Source organism: Antedon bifida, chromosome 5 (assembly GCF_963402885.1).
Source record: "Antedon bifida chromosome 5, ecAntBifi1.1, whole genome shotgun sequence".
NCBI classification, from domain to species: Eukaryota; Metazoa; Echinodermata; class Crinoidea; order Comatulida; family Antedonidae; genus Antedon; species Antedon bifida.
The window spans coordinates 12,198,242-12,213,049 of record NC_136230.1 but is presented as its reverse complement, the minus strand read 5'-3'; the positions used below and the strand labels follow the sequence as shown (position 1 = coordinate 12,213,049).

Sequence of the window (14,808 nt, the reverse complement as noted above, 5' to 3'; positions counted from 1 at the left end):
TCCTATGATACTTTGCATGCAAATATTTAAGTATGTGTAGATACAACACTGATAATCGGGTAAAATATTACTTTAGGTAATATAGATGTGCCTACAGTACGTCCGATATGATGCATACGGTTAAACAAACAAACTTTAAGTAATATAGATGTGCCTACAGTACGTCCGATATGATGCATACAGTTAAACAAACAAACTTTAGGTAATATAGATGTGCCTACAGTACGTCCGATATGATGCATACAGTTAAACAAACAAACTTTAGGTAATATAGATGTGCCTACAGTATGTCCGATATGATGCATACAGTTAAACAAACGTGCATTATAAAATCTCATCTGTATACGTCAACTATAATTAATTAATTCAAATCTAAGTTAGATTTACCCCTTATTACACGTTTATTATTATTTATTTATTACATTATAATTATTTATAAACAAGTATGAACTATCTAAAATTGTCAAATAGTTTAAATTTCCCAATAACGTAGCAGTAGCCACAAATGCATTCAAGCAGGAATGCCTCCGTCAGGTTAAAGTTAAAAAAGAAATACAAAACAAAACTTAATAACATTATAAATGTATATACAGGCCAAATACAACAATAACTACTAAATTTCTAGCAAGCTACCTTTTCTGATTTATTATCTATCAGAGACGATGTTTTTTTAGTGGATGATTTATTTAATTAATTTTTATTAATTTAATGTATATATATATATTTAGATGCAGGCTTATTAACGGGTGGAGAAATAGCGGATCTAGCCAACAACCTGTGCGGTGAATGGGAAGAACTAGGATTACGTCTTGGCTTCACGAAAGCCAATCTTTATACATTTAAACAAGACAATCCTAATAACATACAAGGAGCAATGCAAAGCATGTTAGAGGTGTGGCAGTGCAAGAAGAAGTCCAAGCATTCACAGCTTATAGAAGCTCTAAGGCATACAGGCAGAACAGACCTAGCTGATCAATTTGAACGTACTTAATGGTTGAAACTGAACCCTAACTCCTCTTCCTTGTGGGCATCACCACTGGTCGGTATAGAGGAGCGTGGCTGAAATGTGCGTGGGTTCACCAGGCAGCAACATCGTCAGGTACATCGTCGCATTCGTCAAATACACCACCATACAATACACCATCATTAAGAACATCACCACTGGTCAATAATTCTCAGGTACATTATCAACGTTATTGTATACATCATACCCGCCGTCCGTATGCCCATCTATAATGTACTTGCACGATTCATTCAGTATCGGCTGGGAACATCATCATCACATCAATATAATAATACAACCTTTTTCAGAAGTGTACATATAACAAAGTCTGTATTCGGTTATAACCTTTTAAACTCTCTTTTATTTTTGTATATTGAATAATATGTAATATACAGTTATTATATTGAATGTATGAGTACTTATGTATCCTGAGATTATAAGCTTTCAGGCTTATGTTACAATAAATACTTAATACTATTATATAGACGCTAGTTATAACTTGGACCTTTTAACACTGCACTACAGGCTGTTTCATGAGGAGTAACTCAATCTGCAGGTGCTTGGTCAAGTTAATTAATACATACAATAAAACGAAATCAATAGAATTAAATTAACTCTCTTTGCTATGTTGTAGTTAAGATTTGTTTATATTTTTGAACATTACCATATTGTTAAAGCAGAAGTAACATTTACTGAATAATATGTGTAAATAAAATTAAATAAACAATAATAAATAAATATATATATAATAAATATCGAGCCTACGCGTGGATCTTAGACACACTGTTTTAATATAATTATAATGTGATGTATTCAAATTGGTTTTAAAAGCTTTTCATGCTGGGTTACTAATAAGTATTTTGAAAGAAAAGAAATTGTTGGCTGTAGTTTGTTTAGTCTTGTTGTGAGATTTACTCTCTAACCTTTATTTCAGTACATCATAATCTTTAGGCCTATTAGAATTAGTTTATCACTGTTACATATCATTAAATAAAATGTGATGTTTTGTTTCTTCTTATAGTTTGATGTTATGGCTTTTTTCTGTTAATAAAAAGTGTCCTATTTATCTTTAAGATTATTTTACAATTCAACAGATCATCCATACATTAAAATAAAATATATGGTATGTACATCAATAACTATTATACAGTGTGTTATTAAATCATTAACAAGGCAATAATTGGCTAATTTGATTATATTTTCCAATACTCTAAATAGGCCTACATTTTTATAAATTTGAAATCTATTCTCATGTTATTCCAATAGAATAGGCATCAATTCGTCTTTTTAGAAAATTAAATAACGCTAAAAACAAGTCTAAATTTAAATCGTTTGGAATACTTACAACAAGTTGATGAAATGATTTTAGTTACCTATTATAAGGATTTTCATTAATTTGTTGGGATACGTTGATATACTACTATTCTATAGAATACCTAGAAGTACTGATACAAATTAACATTGCATAATGTTGATTAAAACAGAGCTTTGATTATTGAATAACCCTTATCACCCCAATTGCTTTTATGAGCAAGCCACGGGAGACTGGATTATTTATTTTGGAACTGCGGTTTTTTCACGTTTTTACGGAAGTTTATCATGGTACGTCGGTGTAACCTTTCTCATGATATCAATGTTGTTTGTGTTATAGCTTCTTTTTCTCCTAATTCTGCTGACGATAATTTTGTCACAGATCTGAAAATATATTATAAAACGTTAATATTATCATTAATGGACATTAAATAGTGAAGAAATTATACAAATACACCCAAGGTACGGCTGGTTAGTTTAACATAAAATAGCTATTTTACGTTTTAACATGTTTGTTCAGACCATGAAATTCAAAAGTGATCGTATTCATGTAACATAGGCATACGTCTACACGTCTTCCCTGGTCGAAACGATGCTGTAAACTTAGAAAGAAGATAAACCACACACACAGAGACCTACCAAAACAACATGCTGTTACTAGCGCTGACAACAATTGATGCAAATATTAACTTTATAATCACACAAAACAAAAAATTACACATAATAATCATAATTCGTGCCCTGATAGATTAGACATCTTACTGAACCCATTATGTTTCAATGACTGCGGTATATTTGTACATTCTGAATGAAAAGTTTGAAACATTTGCAAACAAACCCTTACATTCTAAGTTGTGTGACTTCATCCATTGTATCTGGTAACTTTCTATTGGCAGTTTCGGGTAAAAGTAAAACAAGTACTCCAGATGAAATGGCTAATACACTGAATGTTAACATTGCAAGTGGCGCCCAATACCTTGACAGGTGGAGGATATATGGTGATAGGATGGCTCCAATCCGACCAGATGTTGAACAAATACCAACAGCAACTGACCTATTGCCAAATGAATAAAGCAGTCTATTAGTTTGACAAAGATACATTTATATCATATCATTACATCATCATCATTATGGAAAGAAGAACATATCAACATTACAATAAAAATGAACTAGATTATAACAATGCCAAAATAAAAATGATGGCGAGAATCATTGTTTTCTTCTGTATGAGTTGAATAGGGGAGTAAAAAGATGATGTGCTTTAAGTCTACACCTCATGACGTCGAATATACAATTACAATTATTAGAACAGTTGCTCGTTTAACACAGTATTTAACTTTTTTTTCAATTGAACTAGACTAGATATAACCACTAAATAGAAGAAAATAATATTTCTAACCGTATATTAGTTGGATAGAGCTCTGCAGTATAGAAAAATATAATACCGAATGCAGCGGTTACTCCAAACTTTCCTACCATCGCTACTGTCAGTCGTCCTATTCCCATTGCTTTTCAACAAAATAAAAAATATATTACAAATTCAATTATTGGTAAAAACAAAACACAGTGATGTCTTACTATATTTATTCATAAAAAATCAATAGGTGATTCTAGTACGAATCACCAATAATTAAGACGAACTTTTAATTCATAGATCTTCTTCATTGGCTACCAGTTCATCGCAGGATTAAGTATGAATTACTCATAACCACATTTAAAGCACTACAGAATATTGCTCAAAATTATTATTTGAGTAGAATCTTGTATCGTATTAAACAGCTCGCTCACTTAGATCATCAGATGATACTATACTGCTTAGAGTTCCATCAGACTTTGGACAGCTGGAGAATGTTATGGGAAAGTTTACCGCGTACAACAAGATCTTCAATGTGGTCACCATTTGAGAAGTTAATTAATAGAATAAAACGTATACAAAGGAAAGCAACAAGGATAATGATGTTTAGAAAGGTTCCTGGGACACATCTTATTTGTATATATTGAAAGTGCTAGAATTATTATCTATTGATGACTTGTTTAAATTACATAGACTTTTATTAGGACTTTTAAGTAAAAACAAAACACATTACATTTTAATTTTAATGTGTAATTTAATTTTTTTTTTTTGTAATGTGTGCTGAAATGTTACTTTCCTCATTCTTATAATAATGTAGTATATTAAAACTACTGAAAGGTGTTCGAGTAAGCTTTTACGTTGGAATTCGAAAGGTAATACTTTCGAAAGCTAATTCTGTATTTGTTTCCTTTCCTAGACTATGGAAGCAAATACCAAATCCTTTAAACAAACAGTTTAATTACCTTAGTATCACTAGTTGTCGTAGACCTTTATGGAATTTTAACTTGTTTTATTCATTCTTTAACATAAATGGTTTTATACATGTATGTACTGCAGCTGTGGGCATTATAAATTCTTTTATTATTATCATTATTGGTGTTGTTGTTTACTTACGAATAAAAATAGTCAGTAAACAAGCAACGCCACCGAGTAACAATGTTGCTGATAAAGATCGTCTGCGTCCAAAATAGTCCAGAGCTACAATACTCAATGCATAGGCTGGTATCTCAGTAGCACCAGATACAAGAAAAGATATGTAATGATTAACGCCAAAATCAGAAGTACTCAGAGAGAGGCCAAAGTAGGAGATATTAACAGCAATCCTTTAAAAAAAACAATATATATAAAAATTTAAGAAAATTATTATTATTAAAAATAGTCATGGTATTGATAAAATTGAAATATATTGTCGCCTTTGACGTACGGTAACTATTGCATAATACTAACACGCTATTGATAATCAGCCTAGTCTATCTTCTAGCAAACTCTAGTTTGCAAACTTGATTTTGGAAAACTGCTGACAACCATCGTTTGAAGAAGTTTGAAGAAGGCCTGCAAAATGACAGACTCCAGTAACAGCAGGCAAACAAACTTCTCCAAACAATGGTAGATGCTAAAGTATTAGACAGCTTTAGTTTGCCAATTTCGATTTTGAACAAAGGAAGTTTTCCAATGTCTGTTAGCGGAAAATTTGACAAACCTAAAGAAAACTATTTAGTTTGCAGAAGTTAGGTCGTCAAAAGCCTCCAGTAACTAGTGTCCAGCAGGCACAAAAACATCTCCAAATTGTTAAGTAAATTATGCTAGTGTAGAATAAGCTTTAGGAAAGTGGAGACTTTATAAACCTTTATTTTTCAGAAGTTGTAAAGTTTGCTTATGTAGACGTTTATTGTTTCCTATGAAAAAAAGGGCGTGCACATCAGGTAAAACATACTATAAAAATAACTTACCAGCATAACATGACATTAAATGTTCGCTTACAAACTGGCCATGGTCTAAATAAATCAAGAAACGACATGAGTGAAGATGGTTTACCCTGAAAATATAAAAGTTAAGTAAGTGAATAGAAAAAATGTTATAACTTACGATTAAATAATAATTATATCCTAGTATAATTAAGAATCTTTTTCCGCAAAGTAGGTAGGTGCGTTTTCATTTAAGGAAACATACATTTGTTTTGCTGTTGATAACTAATGAAATACCCTTGTTTCGTGTGTAGGTGTATACATTTTTCAATCTCTTTTCTTCATATTTTTATCGTTTGTCTATCAAGGAATATCAGAACAAAAAAATAAGGTAAAGGTGTGTATGTTGACTTTTAAAAAGATACGAAATAAGATACATTATACATTATACATCTTCACCGTTTATAAATTAATTCCAGTATTCAACTCTGGGTGGTTTGTAATTTCTCTATGCCTCTTAATATCCGTTTGTTGTTAAAACCTCTGTATAAATTGTAATTATTTTACCATCAGGAAAAAACAATAAAAAACATTTTGTATCTTGTATGTGAATAAATATTATTATTACTGGAAATTGTCAATATTATAAACAATCATTGTTTTAAAATTAAGAAATATTCGACAACGTTTCATATACCTGATATTATTTGTAATAACTTTTATACGTACAGTGTGTTCAGAAAAGTGAAAATCTGTTGGCAAATTAACGTTGTTTACAGTTGCTGCCTTCTCAGTTATCTTCTTTGCTTCATCATATCTTTTTTGAGAAATCAACCACCGTGCTGATTCTGGAAAAAATCTTGAAAAGAGAGATTATTCGTATTTAAAGAGAGTAATTTCGGTCAAGAATTTGAGCGAATGCATTATTTATTGTTTTGTTATAAAACTAAAATAATTTTCTTTTAGGCCTATAATGTTAAAACATATTTTAGTTTAACAAAACAATAATGTATTTGTTAATTCAGCGTATTTGATAGCTTTTAACATTTTCATACATGTTTTACCATTACACTGGTCACAGTGCCAAATAAATGAATGGAGAAAAAATGTTAATCACTTCAATTTACTTTCGCTCTTTGTATTGTATTATTTATAATAATTACAAAGAAAGGGCAAAACTCCTGTTATGGACTTGAATATTTGACAATAAAACAATAAAATATGCAAATAGTGGAACGGTATTTATACAGTGTTGTAACTTTCTCTTACGGTATATAAAGAAAATATAATAGCCCAGGTACACTAGCCACAAGCTGTAAAGTTCGCCATTCACGGATAAAGTATGCAAGTCCTGCCATGATTATTAGACCAAATGCAAAGAAGAATTCGATAACAAGTCCAGCATATGTTCGTTTGGAAACACCGACAGTCTCAGTACCTAAAGAGAATCGATATAAACAATGATTACCATTATTATAGTGTATTAGTACAGTTTAAGGGCAATTTATACAGACGATTCGAGCGGTTAGTGATAGGTGGAAAACTTGTGCTTGTCCCAGGTTGAATTTGTATCTATCATGAGCGGGTTCCACTCAATCGCTCCTTGTTTTGTAAAAGGTCATACGAAATAACATGATTCTATATAGGCTATTTTTGTTTTCCGCTTACCGTTAACGATCGTTTGTGTAAATTGGCATTTAGTATACTTACATTAAACTTTTAAAGGGTAGCTCCGGGAAGAAAGTAACTATTGTTTATAATTATATTTTTTCGTCAGCGTTAAAGCATAATGTATGTAGGCATACGGCTTTGAAACATCGGTTCTCGTCAGGTCACCAAAGTTAAGCAACGTTTGGCACGGTTAGAGCTTTCACAAGAATCTGGGAATATCGGGTGCTGTATATAATTTATATATGAAGCTTGCTTCCATTAGGCATTTGAAATCATAACTGCTGACACTTATGGCAGCCCCTGTTCAGACATATTGGTTTATGCAGGGAAGAGTAACTCTTCCCTGGTTTATGCGTCTCATCTGGTTAAGGTGGGCACTGGACTAGTGAAGCACTTGATCAATGATAGGACCAAACAAGGTGATTTTTTCATCCATTATTCACATGAATGTAATGTAAAACTATTGTTGTTGTCGTTCGCTAAAGTCATCGACTAAAGAAAAGTAAAGCAGAGCTATGTTTAGCCTCAAGCTACTATTTCAATATGTTATTGTGTCGATCTTTGTTGAAAATACAGTAAACTCGATCTACCATAATTATCTAATTAATTAATATATATAATATAATTAGGTGATCTGCACTGAGCGAAGATTATGCATATCGTATTAGTTTTAATAGAAATATTATGGCAGTGATGGAAGATCTGCACAGAGCTCCTAATGTAAAAAATGTTCACAAAAACGTATAACAAGTGTAACAACAAAATGTAAAAATTCCATTTCTAGTGCATTGGTTGTAATCTTTTTCGTGTATAATATTATTGAAAATGATTTTGACCAAATGAATTATTCAATCTGTAAAGATATATTACCGGTAAATGCAAAACCTTTAAAATGCGCCAAGTCTGTATTTAACTTGCTCTGTTGACATTTTGCGGTTAATAATATTTATTTTTACATTTTTTGCTGAGGACATTTCCATTTTCAGTTTGTTTGCATTTGTTGAAATTGTTTTCATTTGCGGGTTCTAGAGCATGATGCATTATAACTCAAGTTATAGATTAAAATACTCTACCTATAACAAAGGCAGTGATGAAAACAGCAATGTTTGCTGCCGCCGTGATGAATCGCAACGCCGTGTAAGCACCAAACGATTTCACAAAGGAAGTTAATATTCCAGAGCCACACTGTAAGCCTACAGCTAAAAACAAAACAGGTTTCCTACCAAACCTATTAAGAAAATTAAAACAAAAATGCTTATTTGTATCATTTAATAAATTATAATCCCAAATACAGTGTCATTGAAAGAATTATTTATTGGTAAGTCGATATATGAAAAGGGATGTCTGTAATTTGTTTATGTCAAAGATATTTGAGGTTTTTAAGTCACGGAAGAGTTGTTAATATATGAAAGATAATTTGAGTCGGTACATATGCGAACTGTGATTTTGATTATAGAGCAATTCAATGGAAATTATGTGTACGGTTACAACATTCGCTGTTTAGCTCATAGCACCAACAAGGATGTTTCATTTGATATAACAACACAAAACAATAAATAATTGGAATGTTCTATTAATTAAGCGTTTAGTTGCAAATACATTTGACATATGAATTTCGCAATGATAATATATAAGTAAGACCATTCAACTAAAATCTACTAACTACATATACCCCTACATTTAAAAACAACAGACAGACCAATACGTCGCCGGTCGTCTGTTCAGTTAGGAAATGCCAAAATACTTACTTGTCCGCTAAAGCTCCAAAAACAAGTGAACCAACTAGTGTTCCAACAAAAAAAATGACTGAAAGTTATATTATTGATAATGATCTAGTCAACGTCCAGATTCAGGATGAACCAGCTTCTCAGGCGAACCGAGATTCGCCGAATTTCTTATGGACTAGTGATTCTACAACTGTGCATGGTATTCGTTTAGTTAACTTTGATTTGTGTGACTCGTTATAATCGTATCACATGCATCATTTGCTCTTTACGATTATATATTATGTGCAGTAGGCTACTTTGAAATTGTATTCAGTGTCTTCATGAGCTCTAACAATGTCACCTACCAACGTAATAACAAACAAAGGGGGAAAAATCAGAGCGAACACTCATTGAATATACTTTCGATCGTGGCGTGTAGGGTGGCCTTTAAGCGTCACGGCAACTTTCAAAAAATATACGGCAATTTACAAAATAAACCACGGCAATTTTTTTTAAAAGCCAGGGTGTTTCATTTTTAGGTTGCCGTGGTATTTTTGTTGAATTGATGTGTTTTATTTTTAAGTTGCCGTGATGTTTTATATTAAAGTTGCCGTGGCTTTTTTAAAAATTGCTGTGGCTTTTTTTAAATTGCTGTGGCCTTTTTTGTAAATTGCCGTGATATTTTTTAAAAGTTGCAATGACACTTACAGGCCACCGTAGATTTGATAACCCTGACCCACTTAGTTTAGTTTTCGGTAAACCTAAATTAAATTTGATGTACTATCTAACAACTCTTTAAAGATTACCTGATTAAAAAGGGTTGATACAGCATAATTTTAAGATACGTTCGGGTCTTTTTTTGTGTCATTTGAATTTAAAACGAAATGTTTGGAGTTGTGGTAATTTAAGTTCAATGGATGGCGCCGGCATTATTTATACTCACAAAGCATTTATAAGGAATTGAAATGTCTTGTTTTGTAAGTAACGCAGTTATGACTATTATTCGATATTTTAACAAATATATTGACACATTATTGACATTTTCTTGGCCTAATTTTAATTCCTATAAATTTCATACCATTTGGCCTACCATCATAACAATTAGAGTCATGGACTCATTCATATTAATAAACATTTCATGAAAGATGTTATTGTATAATACTGACAATATAACGTTGCAATTTATACTTATCATATACTACAAAGTGTACACGGAAAGCATCACACTCATATCGTGCATGATAAAGTGACCTTCTAATCATTTCTTTTTTTAAATGGTTAATACAGTTGAACCTCCGTGAGCGTGAGTGGAGATTCTGTCCCAGCAATCCTGTTCCCAGCCCCATAATACAGTCCTTGCAGTACCACACAGAAAGACAAACTGTCATATTGATCAACAATCAGAAAAGTGTGAATTTCTACCACCGTATGCTATTCAGCTATAACATCAACGCGTACAATATCTCTTAAAATTCTCTCCTACAAAAATGTCGACATTTAACCCTCACTGGAATATTTTTCTCAACAAAACGCCAATTCTGTGATAATTTTGTAGTTAAAGGATGGGTTTGTACTAGATAATGTGCTCTCTAACCATTGTTTGGAGAGGTATGTCCCTGGTTTGACACGGTGTCTCTAGGAACTTGTATTACAAAAAGAAACAAACGCGTATAATTCTTATATATATATATATATATATATATTGAATATAGCCTATATTCGTCTATTGATCCTTCTAAACAATGACGTAACACAAATGGAAAAAATGATGTGATAAAGTGTTTTATTTGATATTATCCTATAATAATATAGCTATTATAAAAACATTTGTGTACGGTTAATACTATAAATATCTATACAAAATATTACAAGCTTTTTTTTCAAGGCACTTACGGATTACATTTAACTAATTTAATGTTTCAAACATTATATACATACACTAAATTCATAAGGTTCTAAAGACACTCACCGCGCGCACTACTTCATCTGTTGGACATTGCGAAACATCGCAGTGTCCTACGCTGTCGATTTTAAAGACGAGAAGACGATACAACGCCGTAATATACCACACAGGCCATACTACTAATAAAGCAGCATTCATAATTCTAAAATATAACGTTACGTAAAGGTTGTACTAAAGTCAATTGATTTAATGAAAAGTATATGGCAAAATACACGTAGAGTTAATGTCAACACTCATAATAAGTAAACGCGATCTATATTATACCTGGTATACAAATTGAAGTTGGTGCCTTCATGGCCACACATAGCTATTTATTATTGCCGATCTCTTTCTGCTAGTACAACATTAAGATCAGATACAATTATTTACAAAAATAAATAAAAATAAAATTGTGTAAACTAAGTTATAGGCCTAAATATATTACAAGATTATATAAAAAATGCTGTTGGAAAATCAGATAAACCTTTTTTTTATTGTCACAGAATTGGGTTAGATGTGATTGTGTTTAGTATATTATTTAATAATTACATAAATACACTATTTTATAGTAATTCACAATAAAATAAAAAGCAATATCAACTTTGTTATTGTTGATGTTTTTTTTAAGGGCCGGGAGCTTTGTACTGTAATGTTTAAAGATGAACGAGTCTTACTCTTCGCTGTTCCTAGTCCATAGCCAAGATTTTTAAAATAAAATATAGCTATAGGCCTAGTATAGTAGTAGATGAATGATTTGCCAAATAATTGTCATGAGGCCTATTTACCACTTTCGCTGCTGGTTTCTAACTTGAAAAGGGCACCTTAGGATTAGAATTATTTTGAACCGAACGACCCGACATCCCTGGACGAGCTTGTGCTCTTACATAGGCCTAAAATACAATAAGAATTGGTTTATATTAAATTTACTAAATACTCAATGTTTTGACTACCACTACCACTACCACATTGATACTAAAAAAAAAATCAATAATATACCGGTAAACAGTTTTTTTTAAGACGGTTATTTCATCAAACATGTCTATTTAAAGATTGACATTAAACTTGAATTAAATAATTCTAATACAAAATCTAATGGCAAAAAGATTAAATTAATGACGTTTCATATATGATTTTTAAAACATTCTCTGCCAATTTTATATATTTGCCAAGGAAGCAGACAAGAAGATGCAAGATGAAATAAAAGTAGCATTTGGAAAACAATAAATTGTAGAATAAATATACGAGTCCAAGGTTAAAAATGGTTGCAGGTCATTAATATATCGATACTAAAATAATAACACGATCATAAATTTCTATTCCTTTGACATTATAATACAGAGTATTTCGAAAAAGAAGCCCATAGTATCTTGAAAAGAAGTCATGTGCTTGACATCGAGATGGCCTTCTTTTCGATGTTTTACGGTATACTATGTATATTATTGTTTGATCTTGAAAGTGGTTCCACGATGGTTCATAAACATTGTTATCTGTTTTTGTTATTACATTTTATATTGAAATTATATAGTAAACGTCTTTTATGTCTTAAATAAGTAATAATATACACATAAATAATAAAGTAATAATAAATACAAACTTAAAACAGTAGTAAGTAGTAATATTACAATATGATTTTACAACCAGTATTGCTTATTAATGTTTATAGTACCCAACAGTATGGAACAGTTTGCCTTTTATATGACCTTTGTACAGTTTTGAAACTAATGTAGGCCTAAATGGAGTCAAATTTACATTGCCGAATGGCCCAAGTAAAAAAAAACAGTAGTAAGTGTATATCGTGAATTTAAGGAAGGATAAATATAAGAGATCTATTCAGAAAATATGAACATTTTTTAAAAAGATTTTTGACGTTTTCAATACTTTAAACATTATAAATATTCTTTTTAGCTTTATATTACTTTTTATGTATTAATTTAACAATTAAACTTTTGAAACATGTATAAATTGGAGAATTATCATCAAATCAGAAAACTAGATATTTAGGATATTTTTATAGAAGAGGGAAAATTCCTCCATCTTTGTTATGTACCTGCATAAATATTACAGTGGAAACTGTATTATGGGGACACCTTTGGGACCAGTGTCCCCTTAAAGCCTTGTTCCCAATATGACACAATGCAATGACGTAAGCCACAACGCAAAAGATTATTCGAACATGCGTTGCGGCTTACGTACATGTACTGCATCCTAGTCACGTGGGAACCAAGCTTAATAGAGTTTCCCTTGAACACTGGCTGGGAGTTCTTATTTATACAGTCAGTACTGTGTTTTAAGGTTTACTATAGAGTAACCAATTACAGTACTTTTGGTAAGCTCACTATACTGTCAAAATATAAGATATTATTATAATTTTAAAAATATGTGGACAAATAACAACATTTTCACATGTTTTATATAAAATATTTATCTTAAATAAAATAAAGCACTTGTTTAAAGGCAGACATGGCCACACCACTATAGGCCTACGCTACTCTAATTTATTCTTAAATCGTAATTTTTTTTTTTCAAATCAACCTCTAATTTTATCACATATTGCAACTTAGCACCAAATTCAGCATGATCTAGTACCATTGAGGTATTAATAGATTGACTAGAGTGCTAACTATGTTACAGCAAAATGATGAGACAGTGCTGGTGCTTTAAAATTATCCGCTGTATCTGTTCAAAAATATTATTTAGTAATATAAAACAATAACTTACAATATTATGAAGAATACATGAGTCAGAATATATATATATATATATATATATATATATTTTAATTAATTAATTTGAAACGATAAAGATGAGGAAATCTGTGAGAATGAGAAAACAATACCATGAAAGCCCCAGTGGTCTAATGGTTAGGACATCTGCATATCAAGCAGGCGGTCCGAGTTCGAGTCTCGGTTGGGGCGACTTTTTCTCATTCTCACAGATTTCCTCATCTTTATCGTTTCAAATTAATTAATTAAATTTCAGTATATCACCGGGCGGTTTCGAATTAATGTTCATTGCCTAATGTGTTTATATATATATATTTTAAAATATAAACATACATAAACGTACAGTCCAGTTTTTATAAATTACTTATTTTTTTATGGTAATGAATATAACAATTTATTGTTAAATATGGAGTTAGCTCTCTAGCCAATCAATTAATACTTCAAGTTATAGTACAGAAACTTCAGGTCAGATACCTGTTGTGAATTCTGTTTGACAAGATGCTCTGGTTGTTAGTTTCAGGTATCAGACCATTTTATATAATTATGTGATATATTTTGTGTTGGCCTACATCATCTGGTATTATTAAACATTATTTGAAGGTTTTTCTTGGATTTTTATCTGGATACCAGCTAAACCATTATAAGTAAAACACACCCGGGTTTACAAATACCATACAAAACGCCGGTATTGATGAGTAATATGTCTTACTAACAGAGGAGCCATCATTCACAAGGCATGTTTGATTGTCACTTATTACAATTGTATTTCTTTTAATCTATTAAACTTATTTAATTGTCATAAAAGGTTGTGGCATTGTCATCACAGTCATCTATGAAAGGTTTACTATTACAAAACAATTTATAAACTTTTCTTGTAGTTGTGTAGCAACTTAACTAGTTACTCTAATAACGAATGTTGTCTGATAATAAGTCAGCTTGCCTCGGTTTATGTTATGTTGAAGTGATGTTAGGCCTCTTGGAATGATCTGAACATGCCTTGTGGATCTGGACAAGTCAATTTGATCTGATGTCAGTTGTGGCCTAGTGGAGGGCATCTCATGGTCTGATAACATGCCTTGTGGATCAGGACAAGTCACTTTGATCTGATATCCTACTGTGTGGCCTAGTGGAGAGTATCTCATGGTATGTTAACATGCAATGTGGATCTGGACAAGTCACTTTGATCTGATATCA

The 14,808-nt window shown here is 31.4% G+C and overlaps 2 protein-coding genes across 2 annotated transcripts in view; one reads left to right on the top strand and one right to left on the bottom strand.

Annotated features, from left to right (window-relative positions):
* The window catches only part of LOC144843339 (uncharacterized), a 37,705-nt gene extending 35,601 nt beyond the window's left edge, over window positions 1-2,104 (top strand). The window contains exon 21 of the mRNA XM_078700131.1: window positions 729-2,104. Coding sequence (XP_078556257.1) covers window positions 729-991 — 263 coding nt within the window. The 3' untranslated portion in view covers window positions 992-2,104. The remainder of the gene's footprint in view (window positions 1-728) is intronic.
* A 521-nt stretch (window positions 2,105-2,625) lies between these two features.
* LOC144843338 (organic cation transporter protein-like) lies at window positions 2,626-14,756 on the bottom strand. The gene is made up of 8 exons (XM_078700130.1): window positions 14,555-14,756; window positions 6,842-7,010; window positions 6,302-6,431; window positions 5,618-5,703; window positions 4,782-4,990; window positions 3,714-3,822; window positions 3,159-3,392; window positions 2,626-2,698 (listed from the first exon to the last, which is right to left on the bottom strand). The coding sequence occupies exons 1-8, from the start codon at window positions 14,754-14,756 to the stop codon at window positions 2,626-2,628; spliced, it is 1,212 nt and encodes a 403-aa protein (XP_078556256.1).
* Between the last annotated feature and the right edge of the window lie 52 nt (window positions 14,757-14,808).

Coding starts and splice junctions, on each gene's coding strand:
- LOC144843338 (XM_078700130.1), bottom strand. CDS start 14,756: ATGAGATACTCTCCACTAGGCCACACAGTAGGATATCAGATCAAAGTG. Junction 3,393..3,713: donor CTCTATCCAACTAATATACG/GTTAGAAATATT, acceptor TCAAACTAATAG/ACTGCTTTATTCATTTGGCA. Junction 2,699..3,158: donor GAAGTCACACAACTTAGAAT/GTAAGGGTTTGT, acceptor ATATATTTTCAG/ATCTGTGACAAAATTATCGT.